This window comes from Pelmatolapia mariae, linkage group LG5 (genome assembly GCF_036321145.2).
Source record: "Pelmatolapia mariae isolate MD_Pm_ZW linkage group LG5, Pm_UMD_F_2, whole genome shotgun sequence".
Classification (NCBI taxonomy): Eukaryota; Metazoa; Chordata; class Actinopteri; order Cichliformes; family Cichlidae; genus Pelmatolapia; species Pelmatolapia mariae.
The window spans coordinates 266,770-288,300 of record NC_086231.1 but is presented as its reverse complement, the minus strand read 5'-3'; the positions used below and the strand labels follow the sequence as shown (position 1 = coordinate 288,300).

Below are 21,531 nucleotides of genomic sequence, written 5' to 3'. Positions count from 1 at the left end.
GCAGCATGTGGCTGATTAATAACCTAACGCTTCATGTGATGTCATGTGAGGAGGAAACGGCTGTGTGTAAGTGTGTGTGAGTGTGTGTGTGTGTCTGTGTGTGTGTCTGTGTCTGTTTAAGTGTGTGTGAGTCTGTGTGTGTCTGTGTGTGTGTGTCTGTGTGTGTGTCTGTGTCTGTGTGTGTGTCTGTGTCTGTGTGTGTGTGTCTGTGTGTGTCTGTTTGTGTGTCTGTGTGTGTGTGTCTGTGTGTGTCTCTCTGTGCCTGTGTGTGTCTGTTTGTGTGTCTGTGTGTGTGTGTCTGTGTGTGTCTCTCTGTGCCTGTGTGTGTGTGTGTGTCGATGTTTGTCTGTCTGTGTGTGTGTGTGTGTGTGTGTCTGTGTGTGTGTGTGTGTGTGTGTGTGTCTGTCTGTGTGTGTCTGTGTGTGTGTATGTTTGTGTGTGTCTGTCTGTCTGTGTGTGTGTGTGTGTGTGTGTGTGTGTATGTTTGTGTGTGTCTGTCTGTCTGTGTGTGTGTCTGTGTCTGTCTGTCTGTGTGTGTGTGTGTGTGTGTGTCTGTGTGTCTGTGTGTCTGTGTGTGTGTGTGTGTGTCCTTCCTGCACAGCACCAGGAGCGCTGAAACACAGCAGGACCTGGTTCTGGTTCTGGAAAGGTTTGAGTCTGTTTCAGCATCCTTATCTCCAGTGAACCAAACGTGACCCTGAACCTCAACTTGAAGCTGAACCTGAGGTGCTGTTGGATCCAGGTGACTCCTCCCACCTGTACAGGTACAGTTTACACTTCATTTATAGATCACATGTCTGACACTTAAAGCTGAGTGTTTAGCTCAGGTAACGGGATCTTTTTTAAATTCCTGTTATCAGCTTAATATAGGAGCGAATCAACTAATGACCAAACTAACATGACCAGGTTATCTCGAGGCCACGCCTTCTTCTCCTCCACAGGTAACCTATCCCTCATCTCCGTGTGTGTCACAGGAAAGCTTTTTTTGTGGTGACAACACAAGTGTGCTGCATCAGGCTCCTCCCACTGGTGACATCACAGCTGTGTGGGTATAAAGAGCGATGAGCGGCAGAGGGACCTGCGCATCATGTGGTGTCGAAGTTTCCTGCAGCAGACGGTCAGACATGTTTCCAGCAGGCAGGTCAGTGTGTGTGTGACATCCTGTGAACCCAGACTGATAACTATTGATAATCTATTGATCGTGTCTTACTGTTCTTCGGACCACAGTAGGCTTCTTCACGTGATGGAGGAAAAGTGAATAACTTGTCTTTCTCTCTCATACCTGTCCGTCAGGCGGGCGTCATATTCGATGTGGATGGCGTCCTGGTGCGTGGGTCCGCCGTGATCCCAGCTGCTCGGCGAGCTTTCAGGAAGCTCCTGGACAGAAACAACAACTTCCTATTTCCCACTGTCTTCGTCACCAATGCAGGAAGCTGCCAGAGACACCACAAAGCCCAGCAGCTGTCTCACCTGCTGGACGTCCAGGTAGGAGGCTGCAGAACTTCCTGTTTTGATTCCAGCTGTGTAGGCGCCGTTTATCGATCGATTATTTAAGCTTTTTTGGACTCTTACGTATAATTTAACACAGTCAGCCTGTTTCTTCACCTCTCAGTGAGCCTCCTCCCTACCTGTGTGTGTGTCTCAGGTGATTCTGGTAAAGTTAATCTGCGCTCACCGTGTTCTCGCTGTGGAAGCTGTGACACGGCTGCACAAACACACTGAGGGCTGCTCCGTGTTCACGGGACTCTGTTGGGCTTTAATGTCATTAATTTATAACTTTAAGAGGTCCCATGACTCTAAATTCAACTCAGGAGGTGATGAAGAGGAGAGTAGGAAGACAGCCCTAACATCACATGACTGTCACATGGTGCGAGGGGTTGGCTCTGGTTGGTAGAGCTACTGATACAAGTACCGATACTTTTACTCTTTAAAGGCAGTGAATCATCTATCTGCTAATTCTGAACACATTTTACTGACCATTAAATCACCGTGACTTTGACTTTACACAATAATGAGTTAACACAATAAAACACACCTTTCAGCTCTTATTTTGAAGAGCTGGATGTAACTGTTCCTGTCTCTAATGAGCAGCTCAGCTGACCCGTGTCACGACTCTTATGTGTGTTATTCTTGTTGTTGTGAATGTTATGAATTTAACACCTTTAACCTCCGTTGCAAACGCGCCCGTGTGGCTCAGTACTGTGTAACATGATGTCAGACAGTGACATTTATTAAAATTAGTTCATTATTTTGACATGAACATTTTTTAAGGCTGTCAGTGTTAACGTGTTAACATTAACGCGATTAAAATTTTTAGCACAATAACCCATGTGGATCGCAGAACGGACAGACTTTGGATAAACTGCCTGAAATGCGTTGACAGAGACATTTCTGGGATTTTGAGTCATTCTGCGCTCCAGATGGGTTACTTGTGTTAAAAACTTTAATTGCGTTACGTTAACGTTGACAGCCCTAAAATGTTTTAATTCATTGTGTTGTTGCTCATATCTGTGCTGTGATTGGACGCCAGGATTCATCCTGAATCCTCCTGACTTGAATGTAGAATCATGGGACCACTTCAAGTCTACAGCGCCTCCGAGGGTCCATTTTTAAAGCCTGGCTTACACTAAAGAACATCAGCGCGTCACTTTATCTCGTGGAGGCGCCGTCAGTGGCTGGGTCCATCTTTTATCTACAGCTGTTCTTCGGACCACTCATGTCTCTCTCTGTCGGTAGATCACGCCGGAGCAGGTGGTCCTTTCCCACAGTCCTTTGCAGATGATGAAGAGTTTCCACAATAAATGCGTCCTGGTGTCTGGACAGGGGCCGGTGACACACATCGCCAACACGTATCCTCCTCCAAGTTCATCAGGGTCAGAAAACTGCAGAGAGGACCTCATCCTGGTGCTCACAGAGAGATCACGAGGAGAAGCAGGTTTAGCTGCAGCTCTGAGTGCGTTAACCCTGAGATGAAGGAAACTTTCTGTTCCAGAAATACTGTTAACATCTACTCTGAGTCAGTTACCATGGTAACAGACTCCAAACTAACCTGCTGGCTGCCATGATTTCTCTCTGACTCCTCCCCTCTGCTGCACCTGAACCAGCCAACTGACTCATTTCCTCATTCGAGTCAATTCTGTCCAAGCTCAGAGCAGACAATTAATCTGCAGATGTTTTTACAAAAACTATGATAATCAATCACACTGATCAATCATCTGGTTCATTATAATCAATCACTCTCATGGATAAATGGATCTTATTTGAGTGAAGTTCAGGCTGAGATGGCTTTAAAACTAAAGCTGAATTAAATGTGTTTAAAGTCACTGCAGACAGTCTGATTGTAATCTGATTACATTTCACATTGAAATGTAATCAGATTGAGGTTCAGTCAGTTAAAGTCAAACTGAGCCTCGGCAGATTTTCCACTGAAAATCACCTGAGTCAGCCTCGGCAGGTCGACCCAGAACCAGATCAGCCAGAACGTGGGCTCCGTGACGGATCAGCAAACCGAGTCCACTTGCACAGCAGGACGGATCCAAACGGATTTTTGATCACGGATTCAGATCGGATCAATCCCAGATCCAGGTCTGCTCGGTCATGTCCCAGCTGATCCCGTTTGTTTTGTTTTTTTAAAACTTTTTTTTAACTTGAAGCTGATATTAGAGCGACATTATCAGCATTTTTATCCAGTTATGACAGAACTCAGGGAATTCTTTATTTATACTGGAATTTTTGAAATAATGAAATTAACTGTAGCAAACAGTTTTTAATTAAAAACGGACTCGAGGGCAGATCCCTCTTGGACTTCAGCTGAATAATTAGATTTAAAATCAGATCTAAAATTAGGATTCATGAGCACAGTGGTTAGCACTGTTGCCGCACAGCAAGAAGGTCCTGAGTTCAAGTCTTGCTATCAGGCCGGGGTCTTTCTGTGTGGAGTTTGCATGTTTTGCGTGGGTTCTCCCCGGGTACTCCGGCTTCCTCCCACAGTCCACAGACCTGCAGTTTGTTGGGGATAGGTTAATTGATCAATCTAAATTGCCCATAGGTGCAAATGTGAGTGCGAATGGTTGTCTGTCCCTGTGTGTTAGCCCTGCGACAGACTGGCGACCTGTCCAGGGTGTACCCTGCCTCTCGCCCTATGACAGCTGGGATAGGCTCCAGCACCCCCCGCAACGCTGAAAAGGATAAGCGAATGGATGGATGGATTCAAGTCGTGATAGCTGACATTATTAAAAATTACATCATTTCAGCATTGATGAAATCAGTGGTGCAAAGTGATTAAACTGATAAATGTCAATCAGCACTGACATGTGTTTGCATTCTTCGGTTCCCTGGATTAAAATCGAGGCGCTTTCTTTCTCTACTTGCGCACATGCTTAACTCAGGCTGAACATGCTCAGAGTTGGCTGAACTAACTCTGATCAGCTGTTCAGGGCTGATCACCTCAGAGTTTGTTTTTAAACTCAGAGTTTGATGAACACAGTTCCTGGAATACCCCCCAGGTTAACCTTAATCCTGCTTGTTAATCTGATTTTAACAAATTTTTCCAAATATTTGTCTGGATGATGAGACACTGTGAGGTGTTTTTCACTCAGACAGATTTTTTGATTGCGGGACCTTAATTGTCGGAACGTCTGAATGAAAAATCCGGGTGTTACAATCCTGAATGGCTCTTCCAGTTTGGGTTTTCAGAGGGTCATGACCATGGAGCAGCTCTCAGAACACCACCCCCTGCTGGACATGGTGGACCACAGCAGGAATCCCACACTTCCTGTGAGTCCTGCAGACATTAAACTCAGAGCCATTTGTGCAAACAGTTTCTGATTGGTGAGAATGAGACTTCGTTCTATCTGGTAAATAGTGCTGATTTTTTTTAAAAAGCAAAAATGACAGTAATCAGTAAGTTAAATTGCACTGCACATGCTCATTAGTGTTTCTTCTTCCAGAGTTATGTTTGTTCATTCCATCATCACTTTGTTTGTTTGTTTGTTTCAGTCATCTCCACCACAGAGTCTCCCCCAGATACAAGGTAAGACAGCCAACACACAGGAAGTGGAATGGCTTTTCTTCATCAGCTCCTTTTCTGACTTTCAGTGTTTCCATAGCGATCATCCTGTTTGGGGAGCCAGTCAGATGGGAGACCAATTTGCAGCTGCTGATTGACGTGCTTCTGACCAATGGCAGGCCAGAGTGTGGGTATGACACCCAGCTTTCAGCACAGCTGCCAGTCTTAGCCTGCAACACGGACTTGCTGTGGATGGCCGAGGCCCCATCACCACGGTAACAACCACAGACTTCCCACAGGTGCTAAAGTGGAGGCGTCCTGCTGATGACTCTGACCGCCGCTGTGTTGCTGTAGGTTTGGCCATGGGATGTTCTTACTGTGTCTGGAGTCAGTCTACAGGAAGCTGACGGGCCGGGAGCTGGAGTACAAGGCACTGCTGGGAAAACCCAGTCTGGTCACCTACCAGTATGCTGAGCAGGTGTTACGACAGCAGAACTGCAACCGCAGGCTGAACACCATCTATGCCGTGGGGTAACCATATCATCCATATCGAAATCTGTAACAAATAACAACAACACTGTAACCCCATCTGTAACAACATCTATAATGACATCTACAACAACTCCATCTGTAATGACACCATCTGTAACAACTCCATCTGTAACGACACCATCTGTAACACTACCATCTGTAACAACTCCATCTACAACAACACCATCTGTAACAACACCATCTGTAACTTCTATAATGACATCTATAACAACTCCATCTGTAACAACACCATCTGTAACTTCTATAATGACATCTATAACAACTCCATCTGTAACGACTCCATCTGTAACACAATCTATAACAACACCATCTATAACAACTCCATCTGTAACAACATCTATAATGACATCTATAACAACTCCATCTGTAACACCATCTATAACAACACCATCTGTAACAACATATATAATGGCATCTATAACAACTCCATCTGTAACAACTCCATCTGTAACACCATCTATAACAACACCATCTATAACAACTCCATCTGTAACGACTCCATCTGTAACACCATCTATAACAACACCATCTATAACAACACCATCTGTAACAACTCCATCTGTAACAACTCCATCTGTAACACCATCTATAACAACACCATCTATAACAACTCCATCTGTAACGACTCCATCTGTAACACCATCTATAACAACACCATCTATAACAACTCCATCTATAACAACTTAATCTGTAACGACTCCATCTGTAACACCATCTATAACAACACCATCTATAACAACTCCATCTATAACAACTCCATCTGTAACAACGTCTATAATGACATCTGTAACAACATCTATAATGACATCTATAACAACTCCATTTGTAACAACTCCATCTGTAACAACATCTATAATGACATCAATAATAACTCCATCTGTAACAACTCCATCTGTAACACCATCTATAACAACACCAGCTATAACAACTCCATCTGTAACGACTCCATCTGTAACAACATCTATAATGACATCTACAACAACACCATCTACAACAACACCATCTGTAACAACATCTATAATGACATCTATAACAACTCCATCTGTAACAACTCCATCTGTAACACCATCTATAACAACACCATCTATAACAACTCCATCTGTAACGACACCACCTGTAACGACAACATCTGTAACACCATCTGTAACAACACCATCTATAACAACTCCATCTTTAACATCTGTAACAACATCATCTGTAACAACACCATCTGTAACAACACCATCTATAACAACTCCATCTGTAACAACATCTGTAATGACATCTGTAACGACACCATCTGTAACGACACCATCTGTAACAATAACATCGATAATGACACCATCTGTAACGACACCAACTGTAACAACTCCATCTGCAGTGTTGGGGAGTAACCGAATACATGTACCGCCGTTACGTATTTAGAATACAAAATATGAGTAACTGTATTCCGTTACAGTTACCGTTTAAAAAGGTGGTATTCAGAATACAGTTACTTTGTTGAAATAAATGGATTACACGGCGGTACTTTCCTGTTTCATATTGTCGCGGGTCAGGACTGTTTGGGTTTGTTTGACAGCTACGTTCTGTTGTTCCAGGCGGAAGCGTTACGGTTGCCATGGTTACAGGGTGACGCTCTCTCTCTCTGCGTGTTTCCTGGGTGAGAGAGCGCTTTTTTGTTGTTGTTGTTGTGCTAAGCTAAAAGGCAGAATGCTACAGGCATAGCTCTAAAGAATGTAGCCTCATGGGCAGTGTAGTCCGTGCTGCAGCGAGAATGGACTACCATACACGTTATGTGTCTGTGAGCGAGGGAGGAAGAAAAAGGAAAAGTCCGAGCTGTCACGGAGCAAAAACGGGAGCTGGAAACATGTAAATATAATAATAACCAGCTATTAAGACTCAACTGTATGCTGTGTTCGTGTTTTCCTCCGGAAAAAATAAGTTCCGTTGGAGCAGTCTTTCAACGCCTCTCTCTGTCTCTGGCAAGCAAAGTTGACCCAGACAACAAAGTAAAGCTATTTTTCGGCTACGAGCCCGACACGGAACCCACCGTATTAGCCAGATGTCCCTTTACTACGGTTGGGAGCCGCGGACCTTCAGTAACAGTAATAAATCACAGCAATAGTACATTCACGTAGTTGTAAACAGCACGATAATATATTAAGTAATCCAAAGCATTCAGAATACGTTACTCTCATTGAGTAACGTAACGGAATACGTTACAGAATACATTTTGGGGCATGTATTCGGTATTCTGTAATGGAATACATTTTAAAAGTAACCTTCCCAACACTGTCCATCTGTAACAACATATGTAACGACATCATCTATAACAACTCCATCTGTAACAACATTGGTAACAACTCCATCTGTAACAACATCATCTATAACAACACTATCTCTAGCCACACATCTGTAACTCCATCTATAACAACATCTATAACAACATCATCTGTAACAACATCCATAATGACATCTGTAACGACACCATCTTTAACAACACCATCTGTAACAACAACATCGATAATGACACCATCTGTAACAACTCCATCTGTAACAACATTGGTAACACCATCTGTAACAACTCCATCTGTAACAACATCATCTATAACAACACCATCTCTAGCCACACATCTGTAACTCCATGTATAACAACACCATCTGTAACATCATCAGTAAAACATCATCTATAACAACATCTGCTGATAGCTCCTTCTCTATTTGATTGTCCTGTTATTGTGGCAGTTTCACTTTTCCAACTGAGAAATAAAGCAGTTCCTAATTGGGAATTGGTCAGATAAATAAAGAATAAAGTATAATTTAATCATGGCTTTGTTTGTAGTTGTACTGGAAATTTCCTTTGATGTATCAATCACATATTTTAATCGTGTCATATTAGTAATAGTAACATCACTTTCTCACTTTAGTATAGCAAGCTCTTTCCTGACACCAGTTGTATGCATGCATGTAGAATGTTATCACTCACATGGTGGTGCAATTTAATTTAAGATTTTCCACAACAAAGTTTTGAATGCTTTTGAGTTTAATTAATTATAGATTTTGATGGTATTTTACACTGCATCTTGCAGCCCACCAGCAATCACTTGATGGTGTGACCCAGTGTCACACTTTGGGAACCAGTATCTACTTTATTGGCTAATCCAACTGTCTTCTTGTTTCCTAGTGACAACCTAATGACGGACATCTATGGTGCTAACTTGTACAACCGTTACCTGGCTCAGCGGCATGCTGCTGTGACAACCACCACCAGGCTGGTTGCCCGGGGAATGGGAAGTGAGGTGATGGCAGAGGAGGAGCCGATGTCTGCAATTCAGTGCCACTCTATCCTGGTACGTACATCACCTTGGAGGTAAACCTCCAAGGTGATGTATTCTTTCTTTTTTTGAATGGTGGATGGTCATTAAAAAATGAATTTAAATAATGAGGTCGGAGTGCAAAGGCTGTGATTCTAGCATCTACATGGATGTTAAAATCACCCACAATAATTATTTTATCTGAGCTGAGCACTAAATCAGATAAAAAGTCTGAGAAATCAGACAGAAACTCTGTGTAAGGCCCAGGTGGACGATAGATGATAACAAGCAAGACTGGTTTCTGAGTTTCACAGCTGCGGTGGACAAGGCTAAGCATCAGGCTTTCAAATGAATTAAAAGTCTGTCTTGGTCTTTGGTTGATTAATAGGCTGGTGTGAAAAATTGCTGACACACGATCTCTCCTTTAAGGAGAACATGCGGCTAAACATGTCACGCCTGGTCTGATTGGGGAGGGGACCAGAGAAAACTACAGAGTCCCACATTGTTTTGGCAAAGTTACACACCGATTCAATATTGACTTTAGTGACCTCCGATTGGCGTAACCGGGTGTCATTACTGCCGACGTGAATTATGATCTTACTGTATTTACGTTTACCCTTAGCCAGCAGTTTTAAATTTCCTTCAATGTCGCCTGCTCTGGCCCCTGGAAGACAATTGACTATGGTTGCCGGTGTCTCTAGCTTCACATGTCTGAGAACAGACTCACCAATTACCAGAGTTTGACCCCCGGCGGGTGTGTCGCCGAGTGGGGAAAAACCGTTAGACACATGAACAGGTTGGTGGTGTACCTGGGGCTTCTGTTTAAGACTATGCTTCCTCCTCACCGTCACCCAGCCGCCCTCTTTCCCCAGCTGCTTGGGGTCTGCCGGGGAACAGCTAGCGGGGCTGCACCAGCTATAGGGGCCTGGCTAGCTACGGGTGAATGAAGGGTGCGAAGCCGAGTCTCCAATTTAGCAGAGGTGACAAAAGTACAGACATTCTTTATTTAAGTAGAAGTACAGGCACTTTTGTTTTAAAAAAAAAAAGTATTGAATCAACTTCTTTACTCAAGTAAAACTGAAAAGTACGGGCTCTGAAATGTACTCAAAGTAAGAAAATAAAAAGTAGTTCCTTGAACAACAATTCTACCACCTATTTGTATATAAACTGAGCTTTGTGCATTATCAATATGATTATTATTATTATAATAACTGTGACTTTACCTCCACATCTGGACACAAAAATGAGTACAGTCATAGGTTAAAGTGGGAAGGATTACTATGAGCACGTCTGCACTCACTCCAGCCTGCTTTAACTTCCAAGTATAAACACTATAAATTATATCATTGAACCTAAAGTAATGAAAACATGAGGAGCAAAATGTAGGAAATTGTCAAAAATTAAATACTCAGTTACAGATACTTGAAATTTCTACTTCAGCACAGTAACGATGTATGATTACCTGGTTACTTCCCACCTCCCCAATTCAGTAATCCTGGCCTCCAGAGCTTTAAACAGGCTACATTTATGACATGTATTGTTATTAGTAAAGGAGGCCGAGGAGTGATTAAATGTCTGACACAAGGAGCATGAAAGTGTAGGACGAACAGGTGAAGAGGCCCTGCTGCTAGCAAGCTAAGCTAAGCTAAGTTAGTGAATCCCTAAAGACAGTGAGTGAATACTGTGACTATAATTAGTGGGTGAATCAACAGAGAGTGCTCTTTGGATAAAGCATGTGACGATCACACCATAAGATAAGTCATTATCTAAAACTAAACAGGCTAAACAAAAACATCTCTGTGAACTGTAACAGAAACAGGAAGTGATACTGTATTGCAGAGAGAGCCAACACCAAGTCAGTAAATTAGGGCTATTAAGCCTAATTTTGATTTTGAGCATCAGCGATTTAGTCCTTCAAAATAAAAGCACATCTGAAGACATCTGAGTTGAAAATAATAAGAGTGCAAAAATGCTTATCTTCTCATGTACCTGTCCTCAGGTGTGCACAGGTGTCTACAATCCCCGTTTCCCACTGCCTAGTGACCAGAATAGCAGCATCATGGAGACGGTGTTTCACGGTCACAGAGACCTGGTACCGGAGCCTGACCTGATGGAGCCGAGTCACATGGTGGAGGACGTGGAGGCTGCTGTGGACCTGCTGCTGCAGCAGGAGGGCTCTGACCTCTGACCTTCACAACGAGAAACCTGCACCTGGTTCTCATCAACATACTCCTCTGCCTTTAATCAGAGCTGGTGCTAAATTAGATTGCCTGGAGGGACACACTCTCTCCTACTCTGATTGGTTGTTTTGCTGTCAGGTGATGCTCTGACTTTGGAAAAAGTCCTGCAGCAGCTGATCATCAGTGTGTTGAATAAAGTTTAGAAATCTTTGAATCGTGTTTTTATTTTGATATTTTTTGGCAGATATCATCACGTATCCTGAGGGGAGAATGACAGAAAGAGAGCAGCTTTATCTCCATTTGTATCCGAGTACAGACACAGACTTCTGCTCTCACTGACAGCCTGTCACGGTCAGCCACCAAAAGCTGCGAGGAGCAGATCACAGATACATGCTTCATCCACAAACATTCCAGGCATACATAAGTACTAATAACTTTCTACATTCATGGGTCAGAATAAAACTTTTATAATAAAATGAGATGTTTATTAGTCTTTGAATCTGTAAATGTAGAGCTGTGGAGCTTAGAGACGTGTTTGTTTCATTTAAACTCAGTCTTATCGAGTTTGAATGTTGTTGATAATCTCTCTGTGCGAGCAGCTCCGTAGGAAAGACAAGATGATCTTGTAAATATGAAGATTCATGTTCTGCAGTTTGGTGTGAAGGCCAACAAACTGTGTGGTTACACTGTAACCTTGGTTCTCTGAGTGACAGACTCAAAGTGGGTTGGGTGGAGCTCACTAAGCACACACATGCACTACCAAGTGGACATCAAACAATCGCCGGTTTCACTTCTGCACAGCTGTTTTATATGCAAGCTGTGGGGCGTGCCATAGTATATTAAAGAAGTATCCACGCGTGTGTGTCAATACTGCAAATTTTGTTATCGATTGGATACCAAGTAAATACAGGACCAGTGTTACCGATAGAAACGCTTTTAATCCTTCAGGAAGCCTGTCGGAAAGAACAGTGTGTCCTGATTTATAAGATGATTCATCATCAATCATTTTAAACATCATTAAATCACTGTAACTTGTACTTTCCACAAAAACGACATAACACAATAAAACACAGCTTTCAGCTTTTATTTTGGAGAGCTGAATGTAAACATGCCTGTCTCTAATGTGGCTGTAAATAAAACAGGCACCACAGAAAGGTTCAGACATGTTTCACAGCATGTTTGACGGATATTTGTTCTTTAAAAAAAGATTTCACACAGTTCAGAGGGCACTGATTAACAATAATGTGAAATTACAATCTGATATTGTAGCAGAAAGACTGCAGTCGTGTTTGGATACCATTAGAGATGACCGTCAGTCTTTATGCAAGGAACACATGTAAGTACCAAAGTCAGGTTGATTCTGGATGTGACGGATCAGAACTGAAAACAGGTTTATGTTCTTTATTGATATATTTGAAGCCTTTGATTCTGTAAACCACAAATTCTTAATCGATGTTTTGGACTACATTTTGGTCAGTACTTCAAAAAAGCATTAAAACATTTTATAATAATGGTAATGTTTGGGTTAAACTTTGGTGGAAACCACTCGGAGAGTTCCCATTTCTCAGGCGTTAAACACGGAGGTCCTGCTGAACGTACGGTTACGGTGTAACCTTGGTTCTCTTAATGAGAGACTATCTCTCCACACCGTTACATATTCCATACGTACAGGGTACGACCCGACCTTGGTCGTGGCATGTGGATATTTCTTTAAGACACTCCAACTCGCCCAGCCACGCCCCACAGCTATAAAACAGCTGTGCAGATGTGACACCGGTGATAGTTTGATCGGGAACACAACCTGCAGCCGCAGCAGCTCACATGCCAGACAGAGACTGGCTAAAGAGGCTGGAGAACACACACTCGCTGGCCAAGCCGTCAGAGGCAGCGAGGTCCGACTGACGTGTAAGCCGGTAAACCGCGGGCAATATGCCAGGGGAACACAGCCGACAGCTGCAGTGCAGCTGCTGAAGCAGAGGGCCAAGCCAGGGACACGACCTGCAGGTCGCCCCAGGGCCAAGCGGCTGCTGAGTGCCGTCCGTAGACAGGGGAGCAGACAAGACTGAACTCAATGACGAGACACTCGTGTACAGCCGGCGCTGCAGGCTGGAACACAACACACTCGCTGGCTGGCGTATCAGACACAGCAAGGCCCGGCTATCGTGTAACCGCCGAACTGCCTGCAGGGAGCCTGGCCTGGCGCTGCAGGCTGGAGAACAATCACTCGCTGAAGCGTGGGCAATACACCAGGGAAACACAGCCTGCAGCTGCAGCAGCAGCAGCGGCGGCTTAAGCTGCAGTCAGAGCCAAGAAGCAGCCCCACTCGAGCAATGACAGGAGCCCTGCTGGCCGTGTGAACTGCGCACTGTGGGCAACAAGCCAGAAAGAACAGGCTACACTAGGCTGGAAAACTGTCACTTGCCGTAGTGAGGTCAGACTGGCGTGTAAGCCGGCGAACGTGGGCAATACGCCAGGGGAACACAGCCTACCAAGCCACTCGAGCACGGCAGCTGGCTATCGCCGTGACAGAAATCCGCGATATGCGGATGATGCTCCAGATGGGAAGTCGGAGCCGCCGGCTGGAGAAGCCAAGTCACAACAGATTCCCGTCTGGCACTAGGCAGTGACACAGTGCCAGGGAGAGAGAGCCTTTCGCAGCAGCTTGGCCACTCAGTGGATGGCCGAGGTAGGACGAGGCCCAGGGCCTGTCCCAGGAGCTGAGCAGCCGACCTGCACCATCCACGACAGGGGAGGGGCTGGTGGCTCAGGCCACTGAGGGCCCAAGTGAGGAGCGACTCAAGAATTGTCACCAGGGCATAGCAGCCACTCTGCACCGTCAGGGGGCCAGCAAGAGTAGGCCTGATGAGACACTGGTGGACAGTCGGGAAGTTTCAGCTCACTGAGCGGGCACCTGCTAGCCATGTGACCCGCGACACAGGGGCAACGCACTAGACAGAGAGCCAGCGCTGCGTGCTGGAGAACACTCACTCGCTGGCTGACGTATCAGACACAGCGAGGTCGGACTGGCGTGTGAGCCGGCGAACTGCCACTGCTGCCTGAGACCAATCAGGTAGCAGTGGCACCTGAGACAGGAGGCGCTGTGGCTGCGTGATAGCATCAACCTTGAGGTCCGCTCTAGTAGACGGGACCTCGGGAGGGGCTAATTCCCACACCCAGCATGCTCCAATCAAGAGCTGAAGGGACCCATCTCGCCCGACACTGTGCCTGGGGACCAACAGGGGGCAGCCCAGGGACAGGTGGGCAACACCGGAGGAGAGGATGGAAGCTTCTTCAACATCTGCCACCTGATAGTCAACCTTCACCAGTTCAGACCTCACAGAGGCGGAGCCATGGGAGGGATGCTGTGGGAGGGGACCCAGCCCATGGCCTGCCTAACTGGTGTCACAACAGCGGCAGCCATGTTCCCCATAGTAGCCTGCTCTCTCTTTTTTGGAGGCAGGAGAAGGGGGAGGGGCGGGACATTTAATGTTTTCAAAAAACCAAGCACAGTCTGCCTAGTTCGTGCTGGCAACAGCCTAATTCCCCACTGTTCATTCCCCACAGTGTTAAGCATGCCAACAGCAAACGCTTGGAACGCTGAAGCTGTATCCCCTCTGTGTTAACACACATAGCAGCCGAGCTGCACAGTGCCCAGGCGACAGCGTATGCTTGAACGCTGAAGCCGTCCCTGCTGTGTTTCCTCACTGTAGCCGAGCTACTCACTAGCCGGCAGCCGCACAGCGTGGTCCGACCAGCGCATAAGCCTATTTTTCGAGGTGATAAGCCGGGGAAGGGAGACCAACCAAGCAGAAGCAAAGGGCCAGCTAGGGGGAACCAAGCTAAGGGATACCAGGGGAATACCGGGGCTTACCGGGGCTACCAGGGGAATACCGGGGAATACCAGGGGAGAGGCAGCGCCCACGGAGGATGCAAAAACACGCTCCTGACGGACGCACATACATACAGCACTCTCAAGGCAAAGCACACACACATAACACAAGTGGAGATCAAGCGATCACCAGTGTCACATCTGCACAGCTGTTTTATACTTGAGCTGTGGGGGCGAGCTGGAGTGTCTTAAAGAAATATCCTGTTACCTCTGAACAGTTTCACCCCGGTTCTTGGATTCCTCAGGCCTCCAGAGACAACACCAAGACTCAGCAGTCAACTAACAACACTTTTGTTCATCCACACTCATTAATACAGCTTCTAGAAGGGAGATGTACAGGACCCCTGAATTCCTCTGCAGATCTCAACTCCTTTGTCTGTTACACACAGTTTTATAGAAGTGACCCCCATTCTAAGCCCTCTACGAGGTGCCATAAAACTAAACACTGTGTTTGTATGTTTGTGTGTGTGCGAGCACATGAGTGCCTGCGTGTGCACGTACCTGTGTGTAAGTGCATGTGTATATATGTGTATGTACCTCTGCGTAGGTAACTTCCTGTGGGTCATAAAAGTCCATCTCCTTTCCAGACCAAAGTTATCCAGTTATTGAGACCCCCACCCAGGGGATACCTGGGTGGGGGTCTCCACTCAGCTTTAGCTTCTCTTTGTCTTATTTTCACAGCTCAAGGTGGGGGTGGGTCTCTTACAAGTTTACTCCTAAGTTTATGACACGTTTAGGCTTTTATTACATCCAGGGCAGTGTCAGTGTCTCTACTATACTTCTACATCATATCTAACACATTTCTATATCCTAAAATAAGCTACAAATATCTTCAATCCACACGCCACGACCAAGGGGGGTCATACCCCGTACATATGGAATATGTAACGGTGTGGAGAGATAGTCTCGATATGCTAGAGCAGCGGTCCCCAACCCCCGGGCCTCAGACCGGTACCGGTCCGTGAGTCGTTTGGTACCGGGCAGCAAGAGTTGAGGCTCAGGTGTGAAATGTATGGTTTTCAGGGTTTTTATCGGTTTTCAGCGTTATTTTGTTATCGTTTTTATCGTTAACTCGGTTTTCCTGGGTCTTTTCACGTGTGTTATGAATAAATCTTCTTTTTTTTGATAGCAGTACTAGTTTTATTTTGTTGTATTTATCCACGACACCTTGAAGGCCGGTCCGTGAAAATATTGTCGGGCATAAACCGGTCCGTGGCGCAAAAAAGGTTGGGGACCGCTGTGCTAGAGAACCTTTCTTCTTTCTGTTAAAATGACACATTTGACGGATCACCGTCTCAGGTCAGGAAATGAAATGCTGTCAGCTCACAGGTGATACAGCTGTCTTCATTAAAGATGAGTTCAAAACAAAGATGATAAACTGCATTAATGCTGTCTCTGGAGTATCAGGTCTTGTGGTCGCAAATTTTGAAGCCATTCTGATAACCTTCTTCCACCAACGATGTGGAGATCCAAATGCAATTAAAACCAAGACACTCAAAAAGATGCTCTGTAAAAGAGTAGAATTCTTGGAACAGAGTTTAATACACTGAATCATATGAACAGCAGGAAAAATACAAACAGACATTTAGCAAGAAAATTACAAAGCAGAAAGCAAGCAAAGCAAAACCCCGGGGTGTACAGCCTTAAGCACAGACAGCAGAGCAACACAGAAACGGACAGGTAGCAGCAGCAGGAGGAAAAGAGCTCTGGGGGCGTCCTCTGGTCCCCTAATATAGGGACCAGTATCCCCGCCCCCTGCTGCCGGGTAACTTTCCCACGCACCCAGGAACAGCAGGTGCAGGGTCAAATACCGGCCAGAGTTCACACCTGGCGCTGGCTGAGGGCCCGGTCCAAAGTGACACCAATAGGTTAACCCTTTGCTTTACCCTCTGACAATAGGTCACAACATGGTCAAAGGTCACACATTAGTACAGCAAATAGCATAGTTTTTGTGATAATCTTATGATATTAATGTGAATAATACTTGGCCTAACTACATCAAATATATGAGTTAAATGCATTACATTAAAATAAACACTCCAGTGTAGGTTTATAGTGTGTGTGTGTACATGACAGTGATCTCATTATGTTGTTTTCAGTATCTCTGCTACCATGTAACATTTATTGTGTGTGTGTGTGTGTGTTTATATCGTATGATATTTTATTGTGATGTGTTCAGGATCTCTGTTACAGTGTTACTGTTTTGGTTGTGCTGCATGAAAGACGTTGAGTGTGTATTGGAGGAGGTTAGTTACCAGAGCTGGAGAGTGAGTTATTCAGGCGAACTCTCAACAGCATTAACTGCCCTGTTACTGTACCACCTTAATTAGCCTCGGTGAAGCAAAAATGTCTTGTGCTTAAGACTCTACATAGAAAATTAAAATATATATGTTCAGTGCACATAGATATATAGAGTATATAATTACATAGTTATACATATCATACAAAAATCCACTACATTCCCCCCTGTGGTACCTGAAGGTACCACCTAAAAAGACCCCATGACTAAGGAAGAACAAAAATCGTGAAAACTAATGCGTGCGCTGTTTTTTTGCTAACGTACGTAAAAGCAAGCTCTACATAGAACATAAGAATTTGTATAAAGATCCCACACAGTTGTTGCTCAAATGAATAGGCCCTTCCTTCCACCAAAAACCTCATAGTTATCAACATAACATTTTCCAAGACTCCAATTCTCTTGGTTAACCAATTTAAGACAACTTGATTCGTCTTAATTTACAAATCATGGTACACAGTATCCTTAACAGAATACTCAAGAAACTTAAAAATCAGCCTAATTACAGGAAAATGAAAGTAAGGCATAAAACACATCAGCAGAGACACATAATACATACATGGATTACACAACACCATGTGTGACATTAAAAACAATACAATTAAACAATTAATTCCCAATTTTGGATTTCATCTTGGTCAGGTGTAACTTCTTTTTTGAACAACTTCTCAGTGTGGGCTTTGAAACGTCCTTTGTTAGCTTCAAGGTTGACATTTCTCTGCAGCAGCTTCAACCTTTACTCAACTTGTGTCCCTTTTTCAGTCTATATTTCAACTAATTTATGAGTCCGAGAAAAGTCTCTCTTGGTACTTCTTGACTGCTGGATCTTGCATAGCTTCTAAGAATACTCGAGACGACTTGGTCCTACTCTTGATTAAAGTCAGGGTCGGCGATGGGTAGTAGTTGATCTTGCACATCCATCATTAGGAAGCTGGTTTGGGCACTGTACGGCTCCACCTGGGCTGTAGGCTTTGCAGCAGATTCAACAGCTACTGGATGGGTCATGGCTCAGCTGTCTGGAGCAGCCTGTTTCACTCCGTTGTCCCCTTGCACTCGTATCGCCAGCACCTGCTCCAGTACCTCTGCATCTCCATCTGTTATCCAGATGCCATCTCCACCTGCAGAAAGATAGCTTTGCAGAGTGCATTAGTTGTGTTCCCAGTTACCAATACAGGCCCTTTATGAGGACTTAACTATGGATCTTTGTGAGTATGCCATGCAATGTTAGTTGTTTTAGTCTTGTTAGTTCACGACTGCATGCACCTTAGTACTAAAGTTAATATTTGTACCCAGTTGACCTCTTCCTTAACAAATTCCAATTCATTGCTTTATTTTGTGAAGCACTTTGAAATGTTTGTCCCAAATGCTGTTATAAAGAGAAAGCTTTACTTATCTTTACCTAGCTATCAATTTAGGAAGTGCATAGTAAAGCTCTAACATGTTGTTTCATTTAGCTATTAATGTGTCTGTTTTCTGGTGATCAAGACATCTAATCACAGCCACAGGACTAGGGAGCTTTAGGGCGACTACTAGCTGGGTTACTGCCTCTTCATACAATACACTATTGGGGATCTGTTAGCTTCTATAAGATCCTCGTTGTTCTTAAGCACTATTTGAGCACATGTCACATTTATATGCTGATTTTAAATAAACATTAACTCTGTTACCGGCTGCCAATTCACAATTCATCATTAGCGCTTTTAGCCCTAGACTTGGCATTGCTGACTATATGGCTGATCAAACTTCCCACACCTCTATAGCCACCAAATTGGAATTTTCAAAGCTAAGTTAGACAATGCCACATTGACCACACAGTTCTTCATGTTGGCAGTAGTTAAACCATCACTCAAAAACCATCACTTGACCTAGCTGTCCTAGCCAATTATAGGCCTCCAACTTTCCTTTATGTCAAAAATCCCCACAAGAGATGCTTTAAAATAGCCACAGAGGAATGCCTTATTTAAAGAGTTTCAGTCAGGTTTCAGAGCACATCACAGTATAGAAACAGCTTCGGTGAAAGTTAAAAATGATCTTCTTAAGGCCTCTGACAGTGGATTGATCTCTATGTTCGACACTTGTGACCATAACATGTTATTCTAAGAATCCTCCCACATACACAAGACTAACCATTGAGCTTCACAAGGTTCCACACCAGGATCTATTTCTATTTACATAACACATGCCTCCTTCAGGTAACACCACAAAAGACACAACATACCTCTGCCATGCTGATGACACCCTCTCTCTCATCCATCCATGAAGCCAGGCAACACACACCTGTCAGTCAACCTAAAGGAATGCTCTGAATGGCATTACCTTGGTCTCCATTAACACTGTGAGGTTTCTTGGAGTAATTTTTAAATCCCAATATGCACTAATATGTGCTTTTTCAGGACTGCTTTCTTCAATTTCTGCAAGATTTCTAAAGTCCTGTCCCAGAGTGATGCTGGAAGACAAATTCATGCATTTATTACTTCTAGGCTGTCCCACTGTAATTTGTTTTTTATCAGGATGTTGTAGACATTGTAACTCCTTAAAAAGCATCCATCTACATCAAAATGTTGCAACATGAATGCTGAAAGGGACTAGAATGACAGAGTACATTTCTCCTATTGATTTCTCTTCATAGGCTCCTTGTTAAATCTGTTTTGTTTGTTTTTTTTAAATTACCATCCTGCTCCTATAGTACTGTATCTCCCCACTTGACTCTCAAACTTTAAGCTTACTAGAATATTTAAAAGTAGAATGGGAAGCCAGGCCACCAGTTTTTTTAGGTCTCTCTTTTGAGTTATTATTAGTTATTAGTTATTATCAATCTCTGGCTCTCCTACACAGCATATTTTTAGTCCTGTCTCCTTCTCTTCACTCCAGCTGGTTGCAGCGGGTGACCACTCCCCCCTGTGCCCAGTTCTACTGGGCATTTATTCCTGTTAAAAAGGGAGTTCCTCTTCTCCAAATTTCTTGCTAAAAGGGGGTCAGATAAATAATTGTTTTGTAATGTTTTAATTTTGCAGTTTATCCTTAGATAATAAAGTGCCCTTAGATGACTGGCAACATGATTTCATGCCTGTTCAACCTTGAGTTGAATAATATACAGCATGACAGCCTTTGTTCTTATAGAAAAATAGCCATTGAAAAGCTAAAACAGCTGTATTAGACTATTCATACAAATTTTCATGCATGGGTTGTTCATAGACAGTAATCATAAGAAATTCCCTAATTGGACCTTGTTACACATTTTGGTGGTGGACTCTGAGGCAGACAATTACTTCACACCCCATTTTCCTTAACTTGAGTGATAGTAAATTTTGGACCGTAAATAATACACGTAATTGGTATTATATTTACAATACACCTGGATGGCCATGAGGAACATTGAGACCTCCTGAAAAACAAACAGTTCTAGTTGCAGGGTAAAAGGTCTATTACAACAGTTTGTAAATTTGGATTTTACCAGGTCAATAGTTGCTCACCTATGAAGGTTTAATCATGCTGACTCAACTCTGCCATACCTTAATCTTCTCAGTTTGCCCCACACCAATGAAATGTTCTTCTCTTTCCTTTTGGTTGCCAAGTGCCCGGTCAGACTGCATGTCCCTCCTCAGTGCTTCAAACTCTACCTCTGCACACTGTGACTAGAATAGAACTAGAATAGAGTCATTTAACTATGCAGTTTTTACTAGAGTATGCATTTGAGTAATTTAAATATGTCAATCCACAGACAACTGGACCCTGCCACACACAGGAAAGCTAATTTAGGCCCCATTTTTCTAAATTGAGGTTTGCTCATTTTTTTAGGGGATGAGGCTTTAGCCTCTTTCCCTCCAAAATATCTGATAATTTAGATTTTCTCGTTTTTTTGGGGGGGGATTCATTTTTTGGGAGAGTTAGCAATTTAGCTCTGCTAAGCTATATGTTCCCCCCTTTTCCCAATGCAGTTAAGATTATGACAGAATCCTTCACTGCTTTCTCCTCCACACTGCATTCATTTTTATTTTTCTTCCATTTGAAAGTAACTACAAATTGCTCACACTGAATTATTGCCGTATGGATGGTTTAGTGCTACACATTTAGAGCTAGCATCTTACTATTAGCTTCAATACATGAACAGAAGTCGCTGCCACTGGTCTATATGTAGCCGCACTGAAAAAGATAAAAGACAGATTATTTGTCATATCTGCACACAGATTCACACATATTTGCACCCACACAGTTACATACATGTCAGGAGGATACCCAAGAGCAGTGTACCAGGGTCAGAAATAGCAGATGTTTAAATATCTCATTTCGTGTTACCAGGGATCCTGAGTTTC

The 21,531-nt window shown here is 43.8% G+C and overlaps 1 protein-coding gene across 1 annotated transcript; it reads left to right on the top strand.

The window, feature by feature from the left end:
- The first annotated feature begins 1,087 nt into the window (after nt 1-1,087).
- zgc:77375 (uncharacterized protein LOC402927 homolog) lies at nt 1,088-11,247 on the top strand. The gene is made up of 9 exons (XM_063473273.1): nt 1,088-1,141; nt 1,294-1,485; nt 2,737-2,849; nt 4,683-4,776; nt 4,999-5,032; nt 5,109-5,283; nt 5,363-5,539; nt 8,724-8,889; nt 10,853-11,247. Exons 1-9 carry the CDS (start codon nt 1,088-1,090, stop codon nt 11,039-11,041), a joined length of 1,194 nt encoding a protein of 397 aa, XP_063329343.1. The 3' UTR covers nt 11,042-11,247.
- Nucleotides 11,248-21,531: the final 10,284 nt, after the last annotated feature.